Source organism: Mus musculus, chromosome 16, assembly GCF_000001635.26.
Source record: "Mus musculus strain C57BL/6J chromosome 16, GRCm38.p6 C57BL/6J".
In the NCBI taxonomy this organism is placed as follows: domain Eukaryota; kingdom Metazoa; phylum Chordata; class Mammalia; order Rodentia; family Muridae; genus Mus; species Mus musculus.
Window position 1 is genome coordinate 13,557,677 of NC_000082.6, and position 19,745 is coordinate 13,577,421.

Here is a 19,745-nt window from a genome sequence, read left to right on the forward strand (position 1 = left end):
CACGAAGACACAGCACTCTACTTTCTGTAACTGAAAGGTGATGAGGGCAATCTGTGTCAAAAGTCATCAACATTCATTACACACTTATAAAAAGCCACGAGCACACAGAGATAAATGTGAATAACTGGACACCGGCAAGGACCTTTAATTATAGTTAATCAAGTAAATAACATGAAAATTTGGCAAAAAAACCCCACTAATTCTCAAATTACTGTTACTAGAAAACATAAAAGCGTTCCAATGCACATTGAAAGTAACTCAAGTGCAAGAAATCAGACTTAGTCTCATGTTACTTAAAATAAACCCCCCAGATGACATGCCAATTTAAAGTGTTAATGTGAAAGCTAGCATTCAGTGCCAAATTCCAGATTCTACACATTGGAAACATTTGGTAGAGAAAATTACAAAACTTTCTGTGTTTTCAAATTTAAAGAAAGGTAAATCATTGTCAAAAATTCTAAATTTTAATGAAACAATTGCAGATTCTTTAAAAACTCAACTTAAAAACAACAATGCTGCTTCCCCTTTGCACTGGCTTGCCTTGGGCGCAAACTCTGCAACCAGTCCCACAGCACCTGGAGAAGGCTCAAATCCCAGGTGCTCTAACACAGCCAGGATCCCAGGAGCTTGGTCACACCAAGACCTCAGTGTCCCAGAAGCAGCTTGACTCCTAGGAACTCTGACACACCCAGAATTTCAGGATCACAGGATCCCAGAATCACAGGATCCCAGAGACGGCTGGACTATGAGGAATTCTGACACAACCAGGATTATAGGAAGGGCAGGCTCAGTCAGATAGTGAGGGCAAGTAGCACTAGAGATACTCAGAGGCAATCGTAAAAACATAAGCAACGGAAACCAAGGTTACTTGGCATCATCAGAACCCAATTCTCCCACCATATAAAGTCCTGAATACACCATAACACTGGAAAAGCAAGACTGGGATCTAAAATCACTTCTCATGATGGTGATAGAGGACTTTAAGAAGGACATAAATAACTCCCTTAAAAAAATACAGAAGAGGGGGAGGGTATGGGGGACTTTTGGGATAGCATTGGAAATGTAAATGAGGAAAATACCTAATTAAAATAAAATTAAATTAAATTAAAAAAAAACAAAACAAAAAAACCAAAAAATAAAACAAACAAACAAAAAAATACAGAAGAACACTGGTAAACAACTAGAAGCCCTTAACTAGGAAACACAAAAATTCCTTAAAGAGTCACAGGAAAACACAATCAAACAGGAGAAGGAGATGAACAAAACTATCCAAGATCTAAAAATAGAAATAAAAACAATAAAGAAATCACAAAGGCAGACAACCCTGGAGATTGAAAACCTAGGAGAGAAATCGGGAGTCATAGATGCAAGCATTACCAAATGAATACAAGAGATAGAAGAGAAAATCTCAGGTGCAGAAGATACCATAGAAAACATTGACACAACAGTGAAAGAAAACACACACACACACACACACACACACAAACAAAAACAAAAAAAAAAAAAGCTCCTAACCCAAAACATCCAGTAAATCCAGGACACAATGAGAAGACGAAACATAAGGATAATATAGAAGAGAACAAAGATTCACAACTTAAATGGCCAGTAAATATCTTCAACAAAATTATAGAAGAAAACTTCCCTAACCTAAAGGAAGAGATGCCCATGATCATACAAGAAACCTACAGAACCAGAAAAGAAATTCCTTCTGACACATAATAATCAAAATGCATTAAACAAAGAAAGAATATTAAAAGGGGAAAAGGTCAAGTAAGATATAAAGGCAGACCTATCAGAATTAAACCAGACATCTCACCACAGATTATGAAAGCTAGAAGATCCTGGGCAGATGTCATACAGACCCTAAGAGAACATAAATGCCAGCCCAGACTACTATACCCAGCAAAACTCTCAATTACCATAAACAGAGAAACCAAGATATTCTATGACAAAAGCAAATTTACAAAATATCTTTCCACAAATCCAGCCCTACAAAGGATAATAGATGGAAAACAACAACAAATGAGGGAAACTACACCCTAGAAAAAACAAGAAAGTAATCTTTCAACAAACCTAAAAGAAGGTAGCCCCATAACATAATTCCACCTCTAACAACAAAAATAACAAGAAGCAACAATCACTTTTCTTAATATCTTTTAACATCAATGGACTCAATTCCCTAATAAAAAGACATAGACTAACAGACTGGATTTATAAACAGCACTGGACATTTTGCTGTATACAGGAAATGCACCTCAGTGACAAAGAGGAACAATGCCTCAGAGGAAAAGGCTGGAAAACAATTTTCTAAGCAAATGTTCCCAAGAAACAAGCTGGAGGAGCCATTCTAATACCGAATAAAATCAACTTTCAACCTAAAGTTATCAAAAAAGATCAGGAAGGACACTTCATATTCGTCAAAGGAAAGATTTACGAAGATGAACTCTCAATTCAGAACATCTATGCTCCAAATGTAAGGGCACCCACATTCATAAAAGAAACTTTACTAAAGCTAAAAGCACACATCGAACCCCATACAATAATAATGGGAGACTTCAACACCCCACTCTCATCAATGGACAGATCATGGAAACAGAAACTAAACAGAGACACAGTGAAAATAACAGAAGTTATGAACCAAATGGATCTAACAGATATTTATAGAACATTTCATCCTAAAGCAAAAGAATATACCTTCTTCTCAGCACCTCATGGTACCCTCTCCAAAATTGGCCATATAATCAGTCACAAAACAGACCTCAACAGATACAAGAAGACTGAAATAATCCCATGCATCCTATCAGATCATCATAGTCTAAAGCTGGTCTTCAATACCAACAAAAACAACAGAAAGCAAACATACACATGGAAGCTGAACAATGCTCTACTCAATGATAACTTGGTCAAGGAAGAAATAAAGAAAGAAATTAAAGACTTTTTAGAATTTAAGGAAAATGAAGATACATCATACCAAAACCTACGGGACACACTGAAAGCACTGGTAAGAGGAAAACTCATAGCTCTAAGTGCCTCCAAAAAGAAACTGAAAAGAGCTTACACTAGCAGCTTGACAGCACACCTGAAAGCTCTAAAACAAAAAGAAGCAAATTCACCCAAGAGGAGTAGATGTCAGGAAAGAATCAAACTCAGGGCTTAAATCAACCAAATAGAAACAAAAAGAACTATATAAATAATCCACAAAACCAGGAGCTGGTTCTTTGAGAAAGTCAACAAGATAGATAAACCCTTAGTCAGGAAGAACTTGGACTGCCTTGCTAAAGCAGACATCACAGAAGTTGCTATGAGCTACTGTGGAGCTGGAGAGGGACCTAGCAGTTAAGAATATGTGCTATTTTTGCAGAGGACCTGAGTTTGGTTTCCAGTACCCACACTGGCTCAGAACCTGTAACTCCAACTCAAGGGAACAGCCATTTTCTCCTGGTCTCCAGGGCCATCTGCCTTCATGTACACATACCAAGAGGGGCTAGAATCCAGAGGGTGTCCACTTATGGTTCATGACCCTTTTAAGTCACTTGGAAACCACAGATATTTACATTAGAATGTATAATAGCAGCAAAATGACAGTTAGCAGTGAAACAATTTTACGGTTGGGGTCACCACATGAGGAACTGCGTTAAAGGGTCACAGCACTAGGGAGGTGGAGAGCCCCTGGCTAGATGTATGGCTCCACGGTTAAGACAACTTGCTGGGACTTAGTTCCCAGCACCCGTAGAGGAGCAGCACAGGGAGCCTATGGGCAATGCCACCATGGGTGGAGCTCCACAGGGACCAGGTTCCAAGCAGTTCTCAGTGGCTCCCCAAACAGTTTCCCAGCAGCAGATGTGGAGAGGCTTCTGCGGGAGGGGGGCCTTCACCTTTTATGACCTCTTCTCTTTGATAAAACACTGACATCTCATTCCTAATAAACAAAGGTCTTAGAAAATCAAAAAGTAAATCTTAAAAAAAACTTACAGAACGATTGGGATTGTATCAGAAAATCTTTCATCTAAGATGACTGATAGAGGCACGTGGTATACACACACAACAGAAGAAGTACGGGAATTAAGGAGGCTGCATGGTCTATGGTCAGTCTACAACCATGGATTATATTTCTATATAAAAGCTGAAAACAACTTGGAAATACAAATGTAGGAAACGATTCCATATATAATAGCATCAAAAACATAAAAAATAAATATTAAAGTATTAAAATAATAAAATGCAGAGTGAGTGCTATTCTGTGTCAGATCCTGCACTGCATGTGTCTCCCACCCTGTGCTGCAGCAATGCCCCAGAGGAAGGCTAGTGCCATGGAGCCCAAGCGCCACTCCCCAAGGATGTCAGCCAAGCCTGCCCTTGCCAAGGTGGATGCAAGGCAAAAAGGTCAATCAGACAAAAGGGTGCAAATGAAAGGGAAGAAGGGAGTGAAGGTTAGACAGGCTGAAGTGGCTGACCAGCAAACCACAGATCTGCCTACAGAAGACTGGAGTCCAGCCTCCGAAGAAGAGAAAGACTCCAGGTCCGACTAAGCACCCATCAGGTCTGTCAGTGGCCCTGCCTTCCTTCTTGTACAATCCAGAGGAATATTTTTATCAATTATTTTGTAAATGAGAGTTTTTTAGTAGCTCTAGAAACATATTTACAAGGTGAGGGAATCACACCTCACCCCATTTTTAAGGGTAAATGTTTTTTTAAGAGGTTAGATCATTTGCTGGTTGTTTTAAATTTTTTTTAATTTATTTTTTGGTACAACCAGAAATAATGAGGAGAGGCTGTGACTGTAGAGCGGGTTAGTTTCATATCCTACAGTACAAAGCATACTAAATGGCAATTTGGAATCTCAGTCATGCATTCCACTCTGGAATGTTTTCAGCTCTATCTGGTCTACTGTTTCTAGAAGAACCATTTCCTAAGGAAACTACTCCTTGGTCAGAATTGACTGTAACGTCTCTCGTCCATTTTCCTAACAGTTGTGATAATGTGCTGAAAAAGATGGATTTTTAAAAAAAACGATTGTTTATTTATTTATTTATTTATTATATGTGAGTACACTGTAGCTGTCTTCAGACACTCCAGAAGAGGGAGTCAGATCTCATTATGAGATGGTTGTGAGCCACCATGTGGTTGCTGGGATTTGAACTCCGGACCTTCAGAAGAGCAGTCAGTGCTCTTACCCACTGAGCCATCTCACCAGCCCAGAAGATGGATATTTTGAGTGTGTCTGTGAGTCAGTGAGCTGAGGATTTGGAGCATTTGGCTGTTATGTGAGGTTAGGGAAACTTGTTAAGTTTGAGGCTGGAGCATCACTGGAATAAGTTCAAAGAGAAACATGCAGCTCTTCCTTCATTTGTGAGCATGGACACGATGCAACGCTTCAGAGTTTGGGTATGCTAAGAACTGGAATGTCTGCGAACTCTGTTCCTCCACCAATAAAATCTCAGTTATGAAAGAGAGTGTGTGTGTGTGTGAGTGTGTGTGTGTGTGTGTGTGTGAGTGTGTGTGTGTGAGTGAGTGTGAGTGTGAGTGTGTGTGTGTGAGTGTGTGTGTGAGTGTGTGTGTGTGAGTGTGTGTGTGTGTGTGTGAGTGAGTGTGTGTGTGTGTGTGAGTGTGTGTGTGTGTGAGTGTGTGTGTGAGTGTGTGTGTGTGTGTGAGTGAGTGTGTGTGTGTGTGTGTGTGTGAGTGTGTGTGTGTGTGTGTGTGTGTGTGTGTAATTTAGAAATATCAGTGTAACTTGTTTAAAGGATGAAACAAAGGAAGACAAACTCCCTGTTTGAAAAAAAAAAGCAAAGTTAGAGCCTGGGTGTTAGCTGAGGTCAAGACTTGTTGGAAGCCACAGAAATGCAGCAGTTTTGATTTTGCATAAGAAAAGGCATAAATGCAGCAGAGACTAGAAGAGATCAGACGCATGCAGGCCTGTTTATTTTTCACAAAGGTCAGTGCATTGAGTTATGAAGAGTTTAGTGGTTCTTTTCTTCTTTTTGGGGGTTCTATTTTAATTTTTATTTACATATATGTGTGTACATCTGCTTGTCTATAGGTGCACACAATGCCCATGAAGGCCAGAACTTAGCATCAGAGCCCCTGGAACTGGAGATACAGATGTTTGTAAGCTACCATGTGGATGCTGCACAGGCAAGTGTCTTCAGTCACCCCACTCCTTTGTTTTGTACTTTTCTTAAACAAATGCTAGAACAACAACCAGACAACCCTATGGGAAACACCAGACCTTAGCCTCCACAGATTAATCATTCTCACAACCATGACAAGTGTCTAAGAAAAGCAATTTAAAAGGAAGAAAGATCAAATTTGGCTCATGGTATCAGGAGTTTCAGCTGCTGGCTTGCTGACCCCTGATTTTGTATTCAAGGTGGCACAGCACAAACAGAAGAGACACTTGGTGGAGGGAGGCTGCTGAGCTCATGGTGGCCAGAGCAGAGGGAAGAGACAGTGTCCCAGAGTCTCCTGGAAGGATATTTCCCCAATGACCTACTCCCTCTAAACAGAGCCCATTTCTGAAGCAGCAACAGGGGAGAGCAACCTTTAAAACAAGAGCTCTTAGAAGGCATTTAAGAGATAAGCAAAATTCCAGCCGGGCGTGGTGGCGCACGCCTTTAATCCCAGCACTTGGGAGGCAGAGGCAGGTGGATTTCTGAGTTCGAGGCTAGCCTGGTCTACAAAGTGAGTCCCAGGACAGCCAAGGCTACACAGAGAAACCCTGTCTCAAAAAACCAAAAAAAAAAAAGAAAAAAAAAAAAAAAAAAAAAGAGATAAGCAAAATTCATTTGAAATGGATCATGACCCAAACAGAAAAGTACAAACCACAAACTCTCCTGAAGACAACAGAAACAAAATCATGACTGCCTTAGGGGTAAGAAAAAAAAAAGAGAAAAATCTATTAACCATTAAAAAAATCAATCAATCAATCAATAAAACAAAAAAGCCATAAGCAGCATATCATCGTGGTAGCAGTCAGTTTTCTGCTGTGATAACACACCAGGAGCGAGACAACTGACAGAAGAAGTGTCTACTTAGGGTTATGGATCCAGAGGGATCAACCTCTACTACCATTTTAGGAGTAAGGAAATGAAGTTCAGGGAGCTGACCAGCAGCAGAATGAGAGACCAGCATCAGAGCCGCTCCCATCAGCAGCTCATCTCTTCCTTTCCCCAGGTGCCAAGTACCTTCTCCTCCTCCTACCCCAGGTAGATACCGTCCTGGGTGCTCACACTGGGGAAGTGTGGCAGCAGGAAGCAAGGTGGCTGGGCAGCAAGCTGAGAGTGCACATCTTAAACCTCAAGCACGAAGCAGAGAGCAAACTGCTCCATGGTACAAGTCTTTGAAAGTTCCAAACCTTCCCAAGTAACACACTTCCTCCAGTGAGGCCACACCTCCTAGGTCCTCCAAATGGGAACCAAGCTCTGAAATGGCAGAGCTTATGAGGGGCATTGTCATTCAAACTACCACAAAACTTTAAAATATCTGCTCAGTAAGAGATATCACTAAAAATCGAGTAAGTAAACCAATCACAGACCATAAGTGTTCAGTGCGTATTTCTGATCCAGAATACTTAGAAGAACTGCACATCAACAGAAACAGCCAACACAGCCTGGGGTTGGGGGTGGGGTGACACTTTATATACCTCTAAAATAAAAAGGTTTATGGTCAACAAGTATATTAAGAAGGTGCCAAGGGCTGGAGCTGCAGCTCAGCACTGAGCCGACTAGAGTCCTAGCAATGCAAAAATAAAACGTAGGCCGCTGCATTAGTCATGAGAGAGGTGCAAATTAGAACTGTGATATGATGCTAGCTCATAGTCTAGAATAGTTGAAACAGAAACTGTAGCATTAAATTTTGGCAAGTATGTGAAGCGACAGAACTCACACATTACTGGTGGGCTGTAAATGTTTCTATAAAGCTTAAAGTTTAACAAACACACAGATGCCATACATCTCCAAGTCCACGTTCCTAGTGCTATTCACTTAAGAGAAATGAAAACATGCTGACAATATTGTTTCACACATACATCACAGCAAATAGCCTCAAACTAGAAACCATCCAAATGTCTACCAACCCAAATAAATGCTGTACAGTCACACAAAGAATAATATTCAACAATAAAAAAAATTTAAGTCATTGCACATAATACCAAATCTTAGAAAACAAGTTTTGTTTTGTTTTTTTAAGAAAAGACAAACACAATACTATGTAATTCCTTTCTCAAAGGTAAACTAAATAGGCTAAATTAATCTTCTGTCTACCTATCTACCTACCTACTTATTTTGTGGTACTGGGAATGAACTTGGAGCCTTGGACGCTCTACTGCCTGTGCTATACACACACAGGCACACGGCACAGCAGTGTGAGTATCTACCTGGGATCTAGGGGGAGGCAGAAGGTATTTGGCACCTGGGAAAGGAAGAGAATAGATGTCTACGGAAGCAACTGTAATCTGGCCTCTCACTCACTATACTGCTGGTCAGCTTACTGAACCTCCATTTCCCTACTCTTAAGATGGGAACAGAATATATTCCGTCTGCCTTGATGGTGTTGCAGGAGAGTTAATGGGAAAAGCTGGGGTCTACATCACCTCACAAAAGTAGGGAACTGGAATACTTATAAGCTAGTCCACATTTCTAGCACTGAAGAGGTCTCTGAATTCAAGGACAACCTGGGCTACATGGCAAGATTGTAGAAGAAAAAGAAAAGAAACAGCAGCAGAAACAAAACAAAACAAAACAAAACAAACCACTCGGTAATCACAGTTCCTTATACTATTATGCAAAACCTAGGGCAGAGGTTATTTTCCTCACAAGAGTCAGGTGCTTATACTCAAGGAGGCACCAAGAGGATCAGTGCGGGAACAGCTCAAGCCCCAGCCCAGCCAGGTGCTCACCTGTTGCTGTGGTAACAGGGGCCCTGCATGTGGGGCCGCTTTCTGTCCACCTCCTTCCAACTGTCTTCTGTCCACTTCCTCTTGACCTGCTTGCCTTTCTGCTTCTTTCCCACATACTCAGCATAGGTCTGGATCCGATAACTTTCAGCGTACTTGCTGGTATTAACGGCTACAAGCAAGAGAAAAAAAATCCTTAGAAAAGATGAAGAGGGTGATTAGAAAAAGGTGGCCTACAGAGTCCTCAGCTCACATGGAGAGACGTCATTGTTGCTCAGTCTCCCCCAGTGTGGGGGCTTTGCAAACTGGAAACCATTGCAAAGATCCTAAATAAAACACTGACACTGTAGGTATTTATAACTAGCAAGACTGCCTGAAAACCTTTCATTTTCAGGCTAAGAAAGGGAAAACAAGCAACCATTAGGCACCAAATGCATGCTCTCACTATTAAAAACCAAGTGGCGCCAAGGCTGCATGCACACTGTTATGTCACCATCAAAACAGCTCTGTTACACATCTGTGTTCCATGTTTCATGTTACTGTGTTTAAGTTCCATGTATGCCCATGAGCCAGGAATTGTCTTTAAAGACGAGAACAACCGTCTGGAAAGACAGCTCACTCAGCAAAGTCATTGCTTTACAAGCATGAAGATCTGAACTCACTCTACAAAGAAACAAAAACCAAAAACCAAACCAGGAACAGTGGCCTGTGCCAGCAATCCCGGCAGTGACGACCTAAAGGACAAAGGCAGGCAGGCAGATCCCAGGAAGCTTGAAGGCCAGCTCTCCTAGCCTACATGGCAAAGCCCCAGGCCAATGACAAACCCTACCCAAACAAAGGGGGAAGGTGCCCAAGCAAAGGACCAACATCTGAAACACACCCCCCCCCCCCAAACACACACACAATGAAAAATCAACGTCGCACAGGTCTGGGGCTACCTACAGGTTACTCTGCCAGCACTCATGTCACAGAGGTCTGGGGCTACCTACAAGTTACTCTGCCAGCACTCAACGCCAGGTTACCCCAATGCCAGGGCCATTGCTATTGCCTTGTGCCTCAGTTCCAGGAACTCCATTTTTGGTATTTGCCTTCACCCTCAATTTTTAAAGACTGCCCCTATCCCCACGTTGCACATCTGGCTATACCCTGAAAGAACACATAGTAGGTCAGCTTTGCAGCACTGGGCCTTTAATCTAGAAGCCAAGGGCTGGCTTGGAACCAGGCCTCTGACAGATGAATCAGCAAGAAGGCTATCAACCTAGTCCTCCAGCAGTCATATGCCTGTTAGGAGCAGCATGCATCAGGGTTGCCTGGTGACATTTGACTTCTCCAGATAAGGAAACTGATTTAAGGCCCTCTTTAGCTTCCACCACTTTGTCAAAGCCAATGGGAGACCAGACACACTGGGAGTCTACCCTGTTTCCCTGTAGGCAAGTGAAGTTGTTCTCACATAATAATCTCATGTCTTTGTGCCTGGTCTGTTGTCTTGTCACTGGCACACATCACAGTATTTAGTCTTCACAACCCCCAGTTCTTCTGTGTCCAGACTGTGCCGGCTCCTTGCCAGCAGGTCCAGGCGAGAGAAGGGAGATCCCGGTCCCGCCGGAGTCTCTCCAGGGCTGAGTGGGATGGTGAGTGTCTATAGCCCACAAGAAACACACCAAGCCAAGAGTCCTGTTGAAGCAGGAACTCAACTCTATGATTATATAAGTTCGGAACATGGGGGGGGGGATTTTGGTGGGATGAGATGACGTAGGAGGTGGGGAAGGGTGACAGAGAGTATGGAGTGACTGACAGGGCCAATGGCAAAGCTCTACATTAGCAACAGTAGGGCAGAAGCAGGGCCAAACAGGTCTTGCTGAGTCATCCAGATATATAAGTGACAGGTCTCAAAACTTGAGCCTGGCTTAGGCTCTCCCACAAGGCCATAGAAACTCAAGACAGGCTCAGGTTTGTCCTCAAGGCCCAAACCAGGGTCAAAATGGGGCCCAACACAGATTGAAGGTGGGAACAGGAGTATCCCCAGAAAGTCACTGACAAGTTAACCTGACACAATGCTGTAGTGATGAGGCCCTGACTCAAACAACCAAGGGTGTTCTCTGACCTCCACAGGTGTGCAGCTGCAGTCACACACACACACACTCGCACACACACTTGCACACACACACACACACACACACACGCGCGCGCTCACACACATGCGCTCACACACACTTACTTTCTGACTGATGTGGTGGTACATGTCTCTAATGTTAACACTTTAGGGACAGAGGCAGGAAGATTGCCTGAAGTTAAAACCCAGTCTGGTCTACATAGTGAGCTTTAGGTCAGCCTAAACAACTTGCAAAGAAAACAAAAAGTAAGAGTAGAAAAACAAACAATTTTATTGTCAACCAAAATCTTTCTACTTGGCAACTGTATTATATTTATATAGATTCCTTCTGAAATTGATCTACAGACTGATTGCAATGTGAGGGTAGGCATTTTAATGAAAGATTGCAGGAATTTAAATGAAAACAGCCCCCTTCTCCCCATGAAAAAGACAAAGCAAACACACAGACCCCTGCCCAGCTGGTAGTGCACACCTGTTGTCTAAAAAGAATGAGATGGGGCAGCCATGAGTCTGAGGTCTGTGGGGACTTACCTCACCTGCTAGAAATGTATTCTAAACTTTTATTTAATGCTAATTAAGCTAAGTATAGTAGGAGTATTCGTCCATGCCTATAACCCAACAGGTTAGAGGGTTAGGGGTTACAGATTAGGGTTGGGGGAGTCTGAAAAAGGAGAGTAACCACAAGTTCAAGGCCAGCCTAGGCTACAGCATAAACCTTGTCTCAAAATAAATTCAGTGTAGTGACCAGGCAGATATAAACAAATAGGCCAAGAGTATAGAAGTAAAAACTTAGAAATAGAATTCTGAATTTGCAAAATGTTGAATTTTAACAGAACAGCCTAAAAAAAAAAAATGAAGACCTGGGAAATTTGTTTATCCATGGGAAAAATGAAATTTTCCCATATAGTCATATGAGATAAAAAAAAAAAAAAAAAAATCCACTCCAGATGGGGAACTTAAATTCGAAAGGCAAATTTTGAAAACCTGAAAAGAAACTATAAGTGAACTTTCTGAGCTGCAGTTAGGAGGGATTCATGAAGATACAAAAGGCCTAAGTGAGAAGTTGAGGACAGCGTCCATGTTAATATCAAAACCGCCACCAGAAGATTCTATAAGGAAAGTGAAGACATTCGTCAACTGGGAGAAGACCTCTGCAATACATTTAGCTGCAGAGAATTCTCTTATCACCAGGATAGAGAAAAATGTCAGCAATCAGTATGAAACACAAGAAAACAGACAAAGACACAGAAAGCACGGGCCTCCATCACACAGAAAGCACGGGGCCTCCATCACACAGGAGGCCAAGAAATACACCTCAGGCAAAGGAAGAGAAATGAAGAGCACAGTATGATACAACTCCACACTGAGCTGAGCCTATGGCTTCCAGTGGTCACATGCTTCAGAAGACAACTCAGTGTGCCTCTGGTTACTGCTGATGGACTCACACTCTACAGAGAATATCGTATCAATGATGAGTACTAAGAGACAAACATTGAAAAGGGAGCTCTCTGTCTCCGGTTCCTACACACACACACGTGCTCTCTCTTCTCCCCCACCCTCTCTGTGTCTGTATCTGTCTCTCTTTCTGCAAAGTAGCAAGGAAGTTTTACTCAAAGCAAAGTGTGCAGGTCAGAAAATACACTATTTCGGGCATGGTGGCCCACGCCTTTAATCCCAGCACTTGGGAGGCAGAGGCAGGTGGATTTCTGAGTTCAAGGCCAACCTGGTTTACAAAGTGAGTTCCAGGACAGCCAGGGATACACAGAGAAACCCTGTCTCGAAAAACTAAAAACCAAACCAAACCAAACAAAACAAAACAGAAAATACACTATCAGGAGTGACAGCAGGCCACAGGAGTAAGAGTACACAGGGCCAAAAGTCCTCTTTACCACAGCCAAAAAAGCCAGGAACTAGGAAGGTACACAACCCAACACTGAATTTTAGAGGCATGGACCAGCATATACATGGAAGGACAAAGTGCACAGACTAAACCATGCAGTGCTACTGTCAGAGAAATCACCAAGCTGACAAGGGAACATCTTCCTAAGGAAAGACATCCATGATTCTGCTGAGACTTGAGGGTTTCCCAAGCAGATAGTGCAGGAAATACTGAAGGTTAAGATTTATATTCCAGGCAGAAGGCTCATTCTGTGAGCAACCCCTGAGAGAAGCAATGTCCAGCCTGAGGAATGAGAAGACTAGAAAGGTGAACCCCAGAGATGGTGCGAAGAGGAAGTCAGGGCAGAGCCTGAGCAACAGGCAGAGTACTGTATTGGCATGGTGGGAGTGTCTGAGGAAGCCATCTCATACAGCTCCTGTCTAGGATTTGAGAACACAAGGATGCCAAGGCCATAAATAAAGAGAGGAAGGAAAGCATCAAGGCAGGCTAGCAGAGATGATGATACAAGAAAGACACAGATGGAAGAGCAGTCCTTGAAACTAAACAATATGTGGGGATACCCTTTAGGTATGAACTATGAATGGGGAACACAGCATGTTTAGGAATGGGGTCAAATGCTGGCTTTGAGGCACTGGGAAACATCAAGTAGAAACACGGGATAGAGAGAAAATCAGTCTGGGAATCACTGGCAGAAACATAATCTGAGCTGTTGAGGAATGAGCTCTCAGACGGAGTGAGGAACACCAACTGGAAGGAGCAGGCATGGGACCTGGGATATTTTGACCATCTAGGAAACAAATGTTACGGAATTCAAGGAAACATTGCTTCAAGAAGGAAGAAGAGGCTACTGTACCGAGCGAGCGATGTGGAGGGTGGGAAGGCTGACTGGCAAGAAGGCCATTGGACACCTCTGGAGTAGTAAACTTACGGCTGTGGAGAGACACAGCCAGAGTCACTGCTAGGTGATGGCTGCAGAGAAATCCCGGATAGAGAAAGCAAACTGGGATGGGGACTCTGAAAGGATGGAGGCCTTCAGAAGTTGTTTACAGTCAGGAAGAAGCCAACAGTTAGGCCCAGGAAAGAGCAATGACACAGCCGTGGGGGAGGGTCAGACTCAGAGCCAGGTAAAAGGAGGTAGAGGAGAAGGGAGGCTTAGGTGCACATGAGAGACTGGGTTGTTCTTAGGGGAGAGAAGAGTATTCCTAAATGTGAAGATAACTCGTTGATAATTTATTGGGATTCTGACAGAGACAGTGACTTTCAGTTTAGAGACAATTCCTTTTCATTTCAAATACTCTCACTACAAAGTAAGTGGCAACTGTTTACCAAGTAAAAAAATAGAGAGGCTTGCAAGGTTGCCATTACAGGGTGATGCCACACTGATGTCAACTCCTATCTCACCTCTTAAGTACTGGGATGACACTTTCTCTGACTGCTGACAGATGTAACAAACCCTCAACCTGTGTGATGCACAGCTATTCAGAAACCAGCCAAATAAAACGAGCTGAGCAAGCTCCCTTCAAGACTAGGCAGTGATGTCAAATACAAGCAGGTGCATTCAGGAAAAGATTTACAACCGTTAGTTAAACAAACAAGCCACTTTCAGCTTTTTTTTCTTAATATTTTAAGATGGCTGCTTGCTTGCTTGTTATCGCTCTCTCTCTCTCTTTCTCTCTCTCTCTCTCAACTTTATTATTACTATACATAAGTACACTGTAGTTATCTTCAGATGCTCCAGAAGAGGGTATCAGATCTCATTACAGGTGGTTGTGAGCCACCATGTGGTTGCTGGGATTTGAACTCAGGACCTTCGGAACAGCAGTCAGTGCTCTTACCCACTGAGCCATCTAGCCAGCTCCCACTTTCAGCTTTTCAAGATGAAACATAACAACTACAGAAAATCATGGAGCTGGTCAGAAAATCATGGGCCTGGTCTAGCTGCCCTGAGAGACATGTGTTAAAGGTTTTTGAGGTTAGAGCCTATGGCTCCTGGGGCACTGTGTGCCTTTCAGATTCTAGGAAACCAAGGCACTCCCTCAGGCAGAGAAGTACTCAGGCCACCTGTGTTTCTCTGTGTCCTTTAGAATTCATCAAAGCATGTAGAAGTTTGGCAGAATATTTAGCCTTAAACATTTATTACATATGCCCTGTATAGCTTGCCATTATCCTGGCAACCACTGTACTGTTTTGGTAAGTGTATTAAAAGTCTGACTGCTTGAAATAAACTTGCCTCAACCTCAGTCTTGCTGTGACCCTCCAACCAACCCAGTCTGTTTTTCATTCCAAACCATATCAGGAGATCCTGGATAAGCAAGCACTGGTGCTTACAATACACAACTAAAACAGGAGTTGGTAAGTAGTCCTGACAGCCAGCTGAAAGACCTAAACACTTCATTCGAGAAAATTAAGACTGATGTCTCAATTCTACAAGAATAATTTAAGGTAAAACCAAAGATTGTCTAGATTCTGCGTGTCGACACTGAATGGCACATGGGGAGACTTTGGGGAGTCCGGGGCTTTGTGCTGTCATCATGCTTTTTCACAGCAGTACCTTTAGACAAGACATAGAGATGGCAACCACAGTTTACAGAGCTGTTACCATACACTGAGTGCTGTGTGTTAGCCTGTAATATGCTACTATGCTAACCTTAATAGACCTCTTTCATCTCTAACCCCACATCCAGGAAAGCTGTCTTGCACAGAAGGGAACCTCACACAGGTTATACAACTTTCCTGCTGTCCCCACCTCTGCCAGACTGACCCACCATGACCTGGCATCATACACTAAAGAGCCCAGAAGACTCCTCCATCAGCACAGAAGTTTTCATCTTTTCCCTTCTATCTCTTTGCTAATGCAGCTCTCAACTGGCATGAATTTCCTGACCTATTTACAAACCCTGACCCAAAGTTTGAAACATACCAGACCCACTGATACCCATAATCTAACCCAGGACTTGCTATTAACAATGCTTTGTATTCTAAAAGGTTAACCAACAAAAAAATCCCTTTAGGATACAACCTATTGGAGTGTTGGACCGGGTTGATTTTATCTTAAGACTAGAAGCTGTCTTATTGAAAATCAAAATAAGGCCATTCCTGGTTTCTGTAAAATGGATTTGACCAGATCTTGACCCACTTTCTGGAATGTGACAAGTTCCACACCCTATACCCTGACCTCCACCCTGATAAGATGTCCTGCCAAATAATTTTGACATGTTCAGCCACGTTTCTATATAACCAAGATTTCCCCCAGAAATCTCCCAACCCTTATAAACCCCCCAGTCTTGCAGGTTTTTCTGTGCTATATAAACCCCACTGTCTCCTATACTTGATGCTATTTTTTCAAAACCCACTTTAGGGAAATAGCCCTGTCTTGACAGAAAATAAAGGTTGCTTAATTTAATCAAAGAATTTGAGTAATGATCTTCACTCCTGGCAGTGGGAGTAACAGGAGTCTGCATGTAATAGAAGTACTGGTTGACAGAGTTAAGGGGAGCCTTGTTTGGTGTGGCTGTTCTAGCTCAGTGGTACCTTATTCCATACAGAAGGCATGGGTTCAATCCCCATTAACTCATGGGCATAAAATAAGCCTCAAATTAGCCTAGGATTTTACAGATTACAAAGCTAGGTCTTTAAAGTTGACTTATTTGCCTAACATATACACATGTGGAAAGCCATGTTAAAACATAGTGATTGTGTCTGTATTCCTTTACACTCCTTTCGGTTCTCTCGCTGTCACTAAGTGCAGACAAACACCAAATATAAAAATGCACTGCATGCATTCTGGATTTGTAGAGTTGCTTACAGTCTTGCATCTGCTACAATATAGGTGATGTTTTGATAAAATATATGTACCATTACTTTCCAGTTCTTATAACCATATTGAATACAAAACTCGGGTAAGCAGTTACCTGTGAAAATTCTGAAATTTCAATAGCTGTTTATAAGCTAGTGGAGACTCATCATCATGTCTCCACTGATGCTGGAATGTGCCTTTCATTTGATAAAAGGATGTTTCCACACCTCAAGACTCAGCTTAGTAGTCAACTAAGAAACCTAAGAGGAAGCCAGCTGTGGTGGCAAATCTCAGCTTTTGGGAGGCCAAGGCAGGGGACCTCAGAGTTTCAAACTAGCCTGGTCTTCTACAGAGTGAGGCTCAGGACAGCCAGGGCTACATAGAGAAACTCTGTCTCAAAACATAGAAAGGAAGGAAGGAAGGAAGGAAGGGAGAGAGGGAGGAGGGAGGGAGGGAGGGAGGGAGGGAGGGAAGGAGGGAGAGAGAGAGAGAGAGAGAGAGAGAGAGAGAGAGAGAGAGAGAGAGAGAGAGAGGAGAGAGAGAGAGAGCAAAGAAAGGAAAGGAAAATTAAAGAGTAAAATCTAGTATGGGAATCACAGAAGTCCCACGCAAACTGCACCCAGGGACAGCTTTGAGTCTGTGGTTCCCATTAGTAGGTCTGTGCAGCTACTATGATACACTAACGCTTCCTGTGGCCCATGTCATTCCTAGGAGTCATCAGCCTAGCCTTGCAGCTCTCCAGCCTGCAACCCGGCTGCAGGTGCAGAGCCCTAGGTTATAGAGCAGGCACCTGCCACATTTCTCCAGAACCTCCGGGTACCTCTCAATCATGAAGATCTGAGAAATGCCACCACTGCTGCCCCAACACTTGGCCACCTACTTCCACACTATCATGAGCACCTGCATATCTGCCTCGGCACACTGAGAGCCATTTCATAAAGAAAGGAATGAGGGCCGGGTATGGCAGCACCTGCATTTTAAATCCTGGCACCTGGGAAACAGGGAGAAGGACCTGAGCGGCCAGCCTGGGTCTACAGCCAGGGCTATATAGAGAAACTTTATCTCTGTCATGCCCCAAAGATACCCCAGGCCAAGGCTCACTCAGTATCTGTAGCTCCTCCCATCAGTCTCACCCCACCCGCTACCCTAAACCTCACCAGCCCAGGGGCTGGGCTTTGCCTCCCTAGCGTCTCTTTCCTATCTGAACCTGCCATTTCAGCCACCCACTCTCTTGGTCCTTTGCTCTTGGCTCACTCTGGGCCTCATTACCCTCTTGACTCCCTGCTCTCTACTCTCTTCCTCTCTTGCTCCTCCCCCCTCACCCCACCCCCTGCCCCAGTCATGTTCATGCTACACCAGTAGTTCTCAACCTGTGGGTAGTGATCCCTTTGGGGGTCAAACAATCACTTCATACCATCAGAAAACACATTTAAATAAAGATTCATAACAGTAACAGAATTACAGTTATGAAGTAGCAAAACAACAAAAATATGGTTGGGGTCACCACAACATGACAATAAAAGGTCACACTATTAGGAAGGTTGAGAACCACTAATCTAGACTCTTCCAGATGCATCTGTCTGTACTCTCCCCTCATGTCTACAATAAAACAACAACAACTTCTCATCCATACCCTGGAGTGGCCATGCACTCATTTTCAATCAGAACAAAAACAAACAAACAGTAATGAAATCTCTTCAAATTACAATTTGAAATAGTGACTGTGAGTTTAAATGACATTATCTCAGTCATGGGAGAAATCTATAAGAGTCACATGTGGGAAATATGCCAAGAATGGGAACACTGGCTTTCTTTTTCCTGTCTGTATCATCCACTGCTTCCGATGAGAAACTGCAGCTCCAAAGGTAATACAAAACACAAAAGAGGGGCTGGTGAGATGGCTCAGTGGGTAAGAGCACCCGACTGCTCTTCCGAAGGTCCAGAGTTCAAATCCCAGCAACCACATGGTGGCTCACAACCATCTGTAATGAGATCTGACTCCCTCTTCTGGAGTGTCTGAAGACAGCTACAGTGTACTTACATATAATAAATAAATCTTAAAAAAAAAAAAAAAAACAAAAAAAAAAAAAACACAAAAGAGCATATTTACTTTTTCATCTTCCTGCCTAATCCTCCCAAGTAGCTGGAAGTATCGGTGTAGATCATTCCACCCAGAAATTATTTCAATTATTTTTTCTACAGACAAAGTCTCATATAGCCAGGCTGGCCTTGAACTCCTAATTCCTTCACCTAAATGCTAGGATTATAGGACTGTGGCTACACCCAATCTAATTCTTTCAATGTTACAGTCCCTTCTGACTTCACACTTAGGATAATGTCTCTATCGTACATCATTTTCTTTTTAATTACCAGCTCATTTACATATGTACTTTATAATCTTTAGTAGTCTGTTCTACCTCTTCATATCTTTCTCTTAAGCAGTTTCTCTACAGACACAGGACTCATAGGTAGCATTTAGGTCTAGACCAGAAGCCAGTGAGCTTCCCAAATGAGACACACCATACAGTGCCATTTCTTAAGCCAGACACATGTTTCCATGGAGTGGAAAACAAAGAAAGAGAAGAGAGGAGAAACAGCCCAGGAGTCAGCAAGAATAAGTCTTTCCCTTAGTAAAAGCTTTTTAGAGCAGTGGTTTTCAACCTCTTGATTGTAACCTCTTGGGGGTGGGTGGGGGTGGGTGTTGAATGACCCTGTCACAGGGGTTGCCTCAGACCATGGGAAAACACAGGTAGTTTTACCCCACTGAATACACAAAGCAAATCAACTAGTTAGATAAATGGAGTGAAGCCTAACACAGAGATACAGATATATAGACACAGATACATGATACATACTGGGAAATATGATCCTGCTATGATATTTTTAGTACTTTATAAGAATGTACCTGAAAGTTCTCAGTGACCCCAGGATTTCCTACAATGTCCCAAACCCAATGACTCCTGGAAGTCATGCCTACACAGCAATCAGACTGCTTTCTGAATGACAGTGTGGTGCTTATGACCCTTAAAAGTACTCTACATTTTTC

General features: G+C 42.8%; 1 protein-coding gene and 1 pseudogene across 6 annotated transcripts in view; one reads left to right on the forward strand and one right to left on the reverse strand.

The window, feature by feature from the left end:
- Parn (poly(A)-specific ribonuclease (deadenylation nuclease)) overlaps positions 1-19,745 on the reverse strand; it is a 130,235-nt gene that overhangs the window by 19,713 nt on the left and 90,777 nt on the right. For all 6 annotated transcript variants that reach the window (NM_001358453.1, NM_001358452.1, NM_028761.3 and 3 more), the window contains one exon: positions 8,894-9,062. In NM_001358453.1, the coding sequence (NP_001345382.1) occupies positions 8,894-9,062 (169 nt within the window). The remainder of the gene's footprint in view (positions 1-8,893; positions 9,063-19,745) is intronic.
- Gm33329 (predicted gene, 33329) lies at positions 4,226-4,997 on the forward strand (annotated as a pseudogene).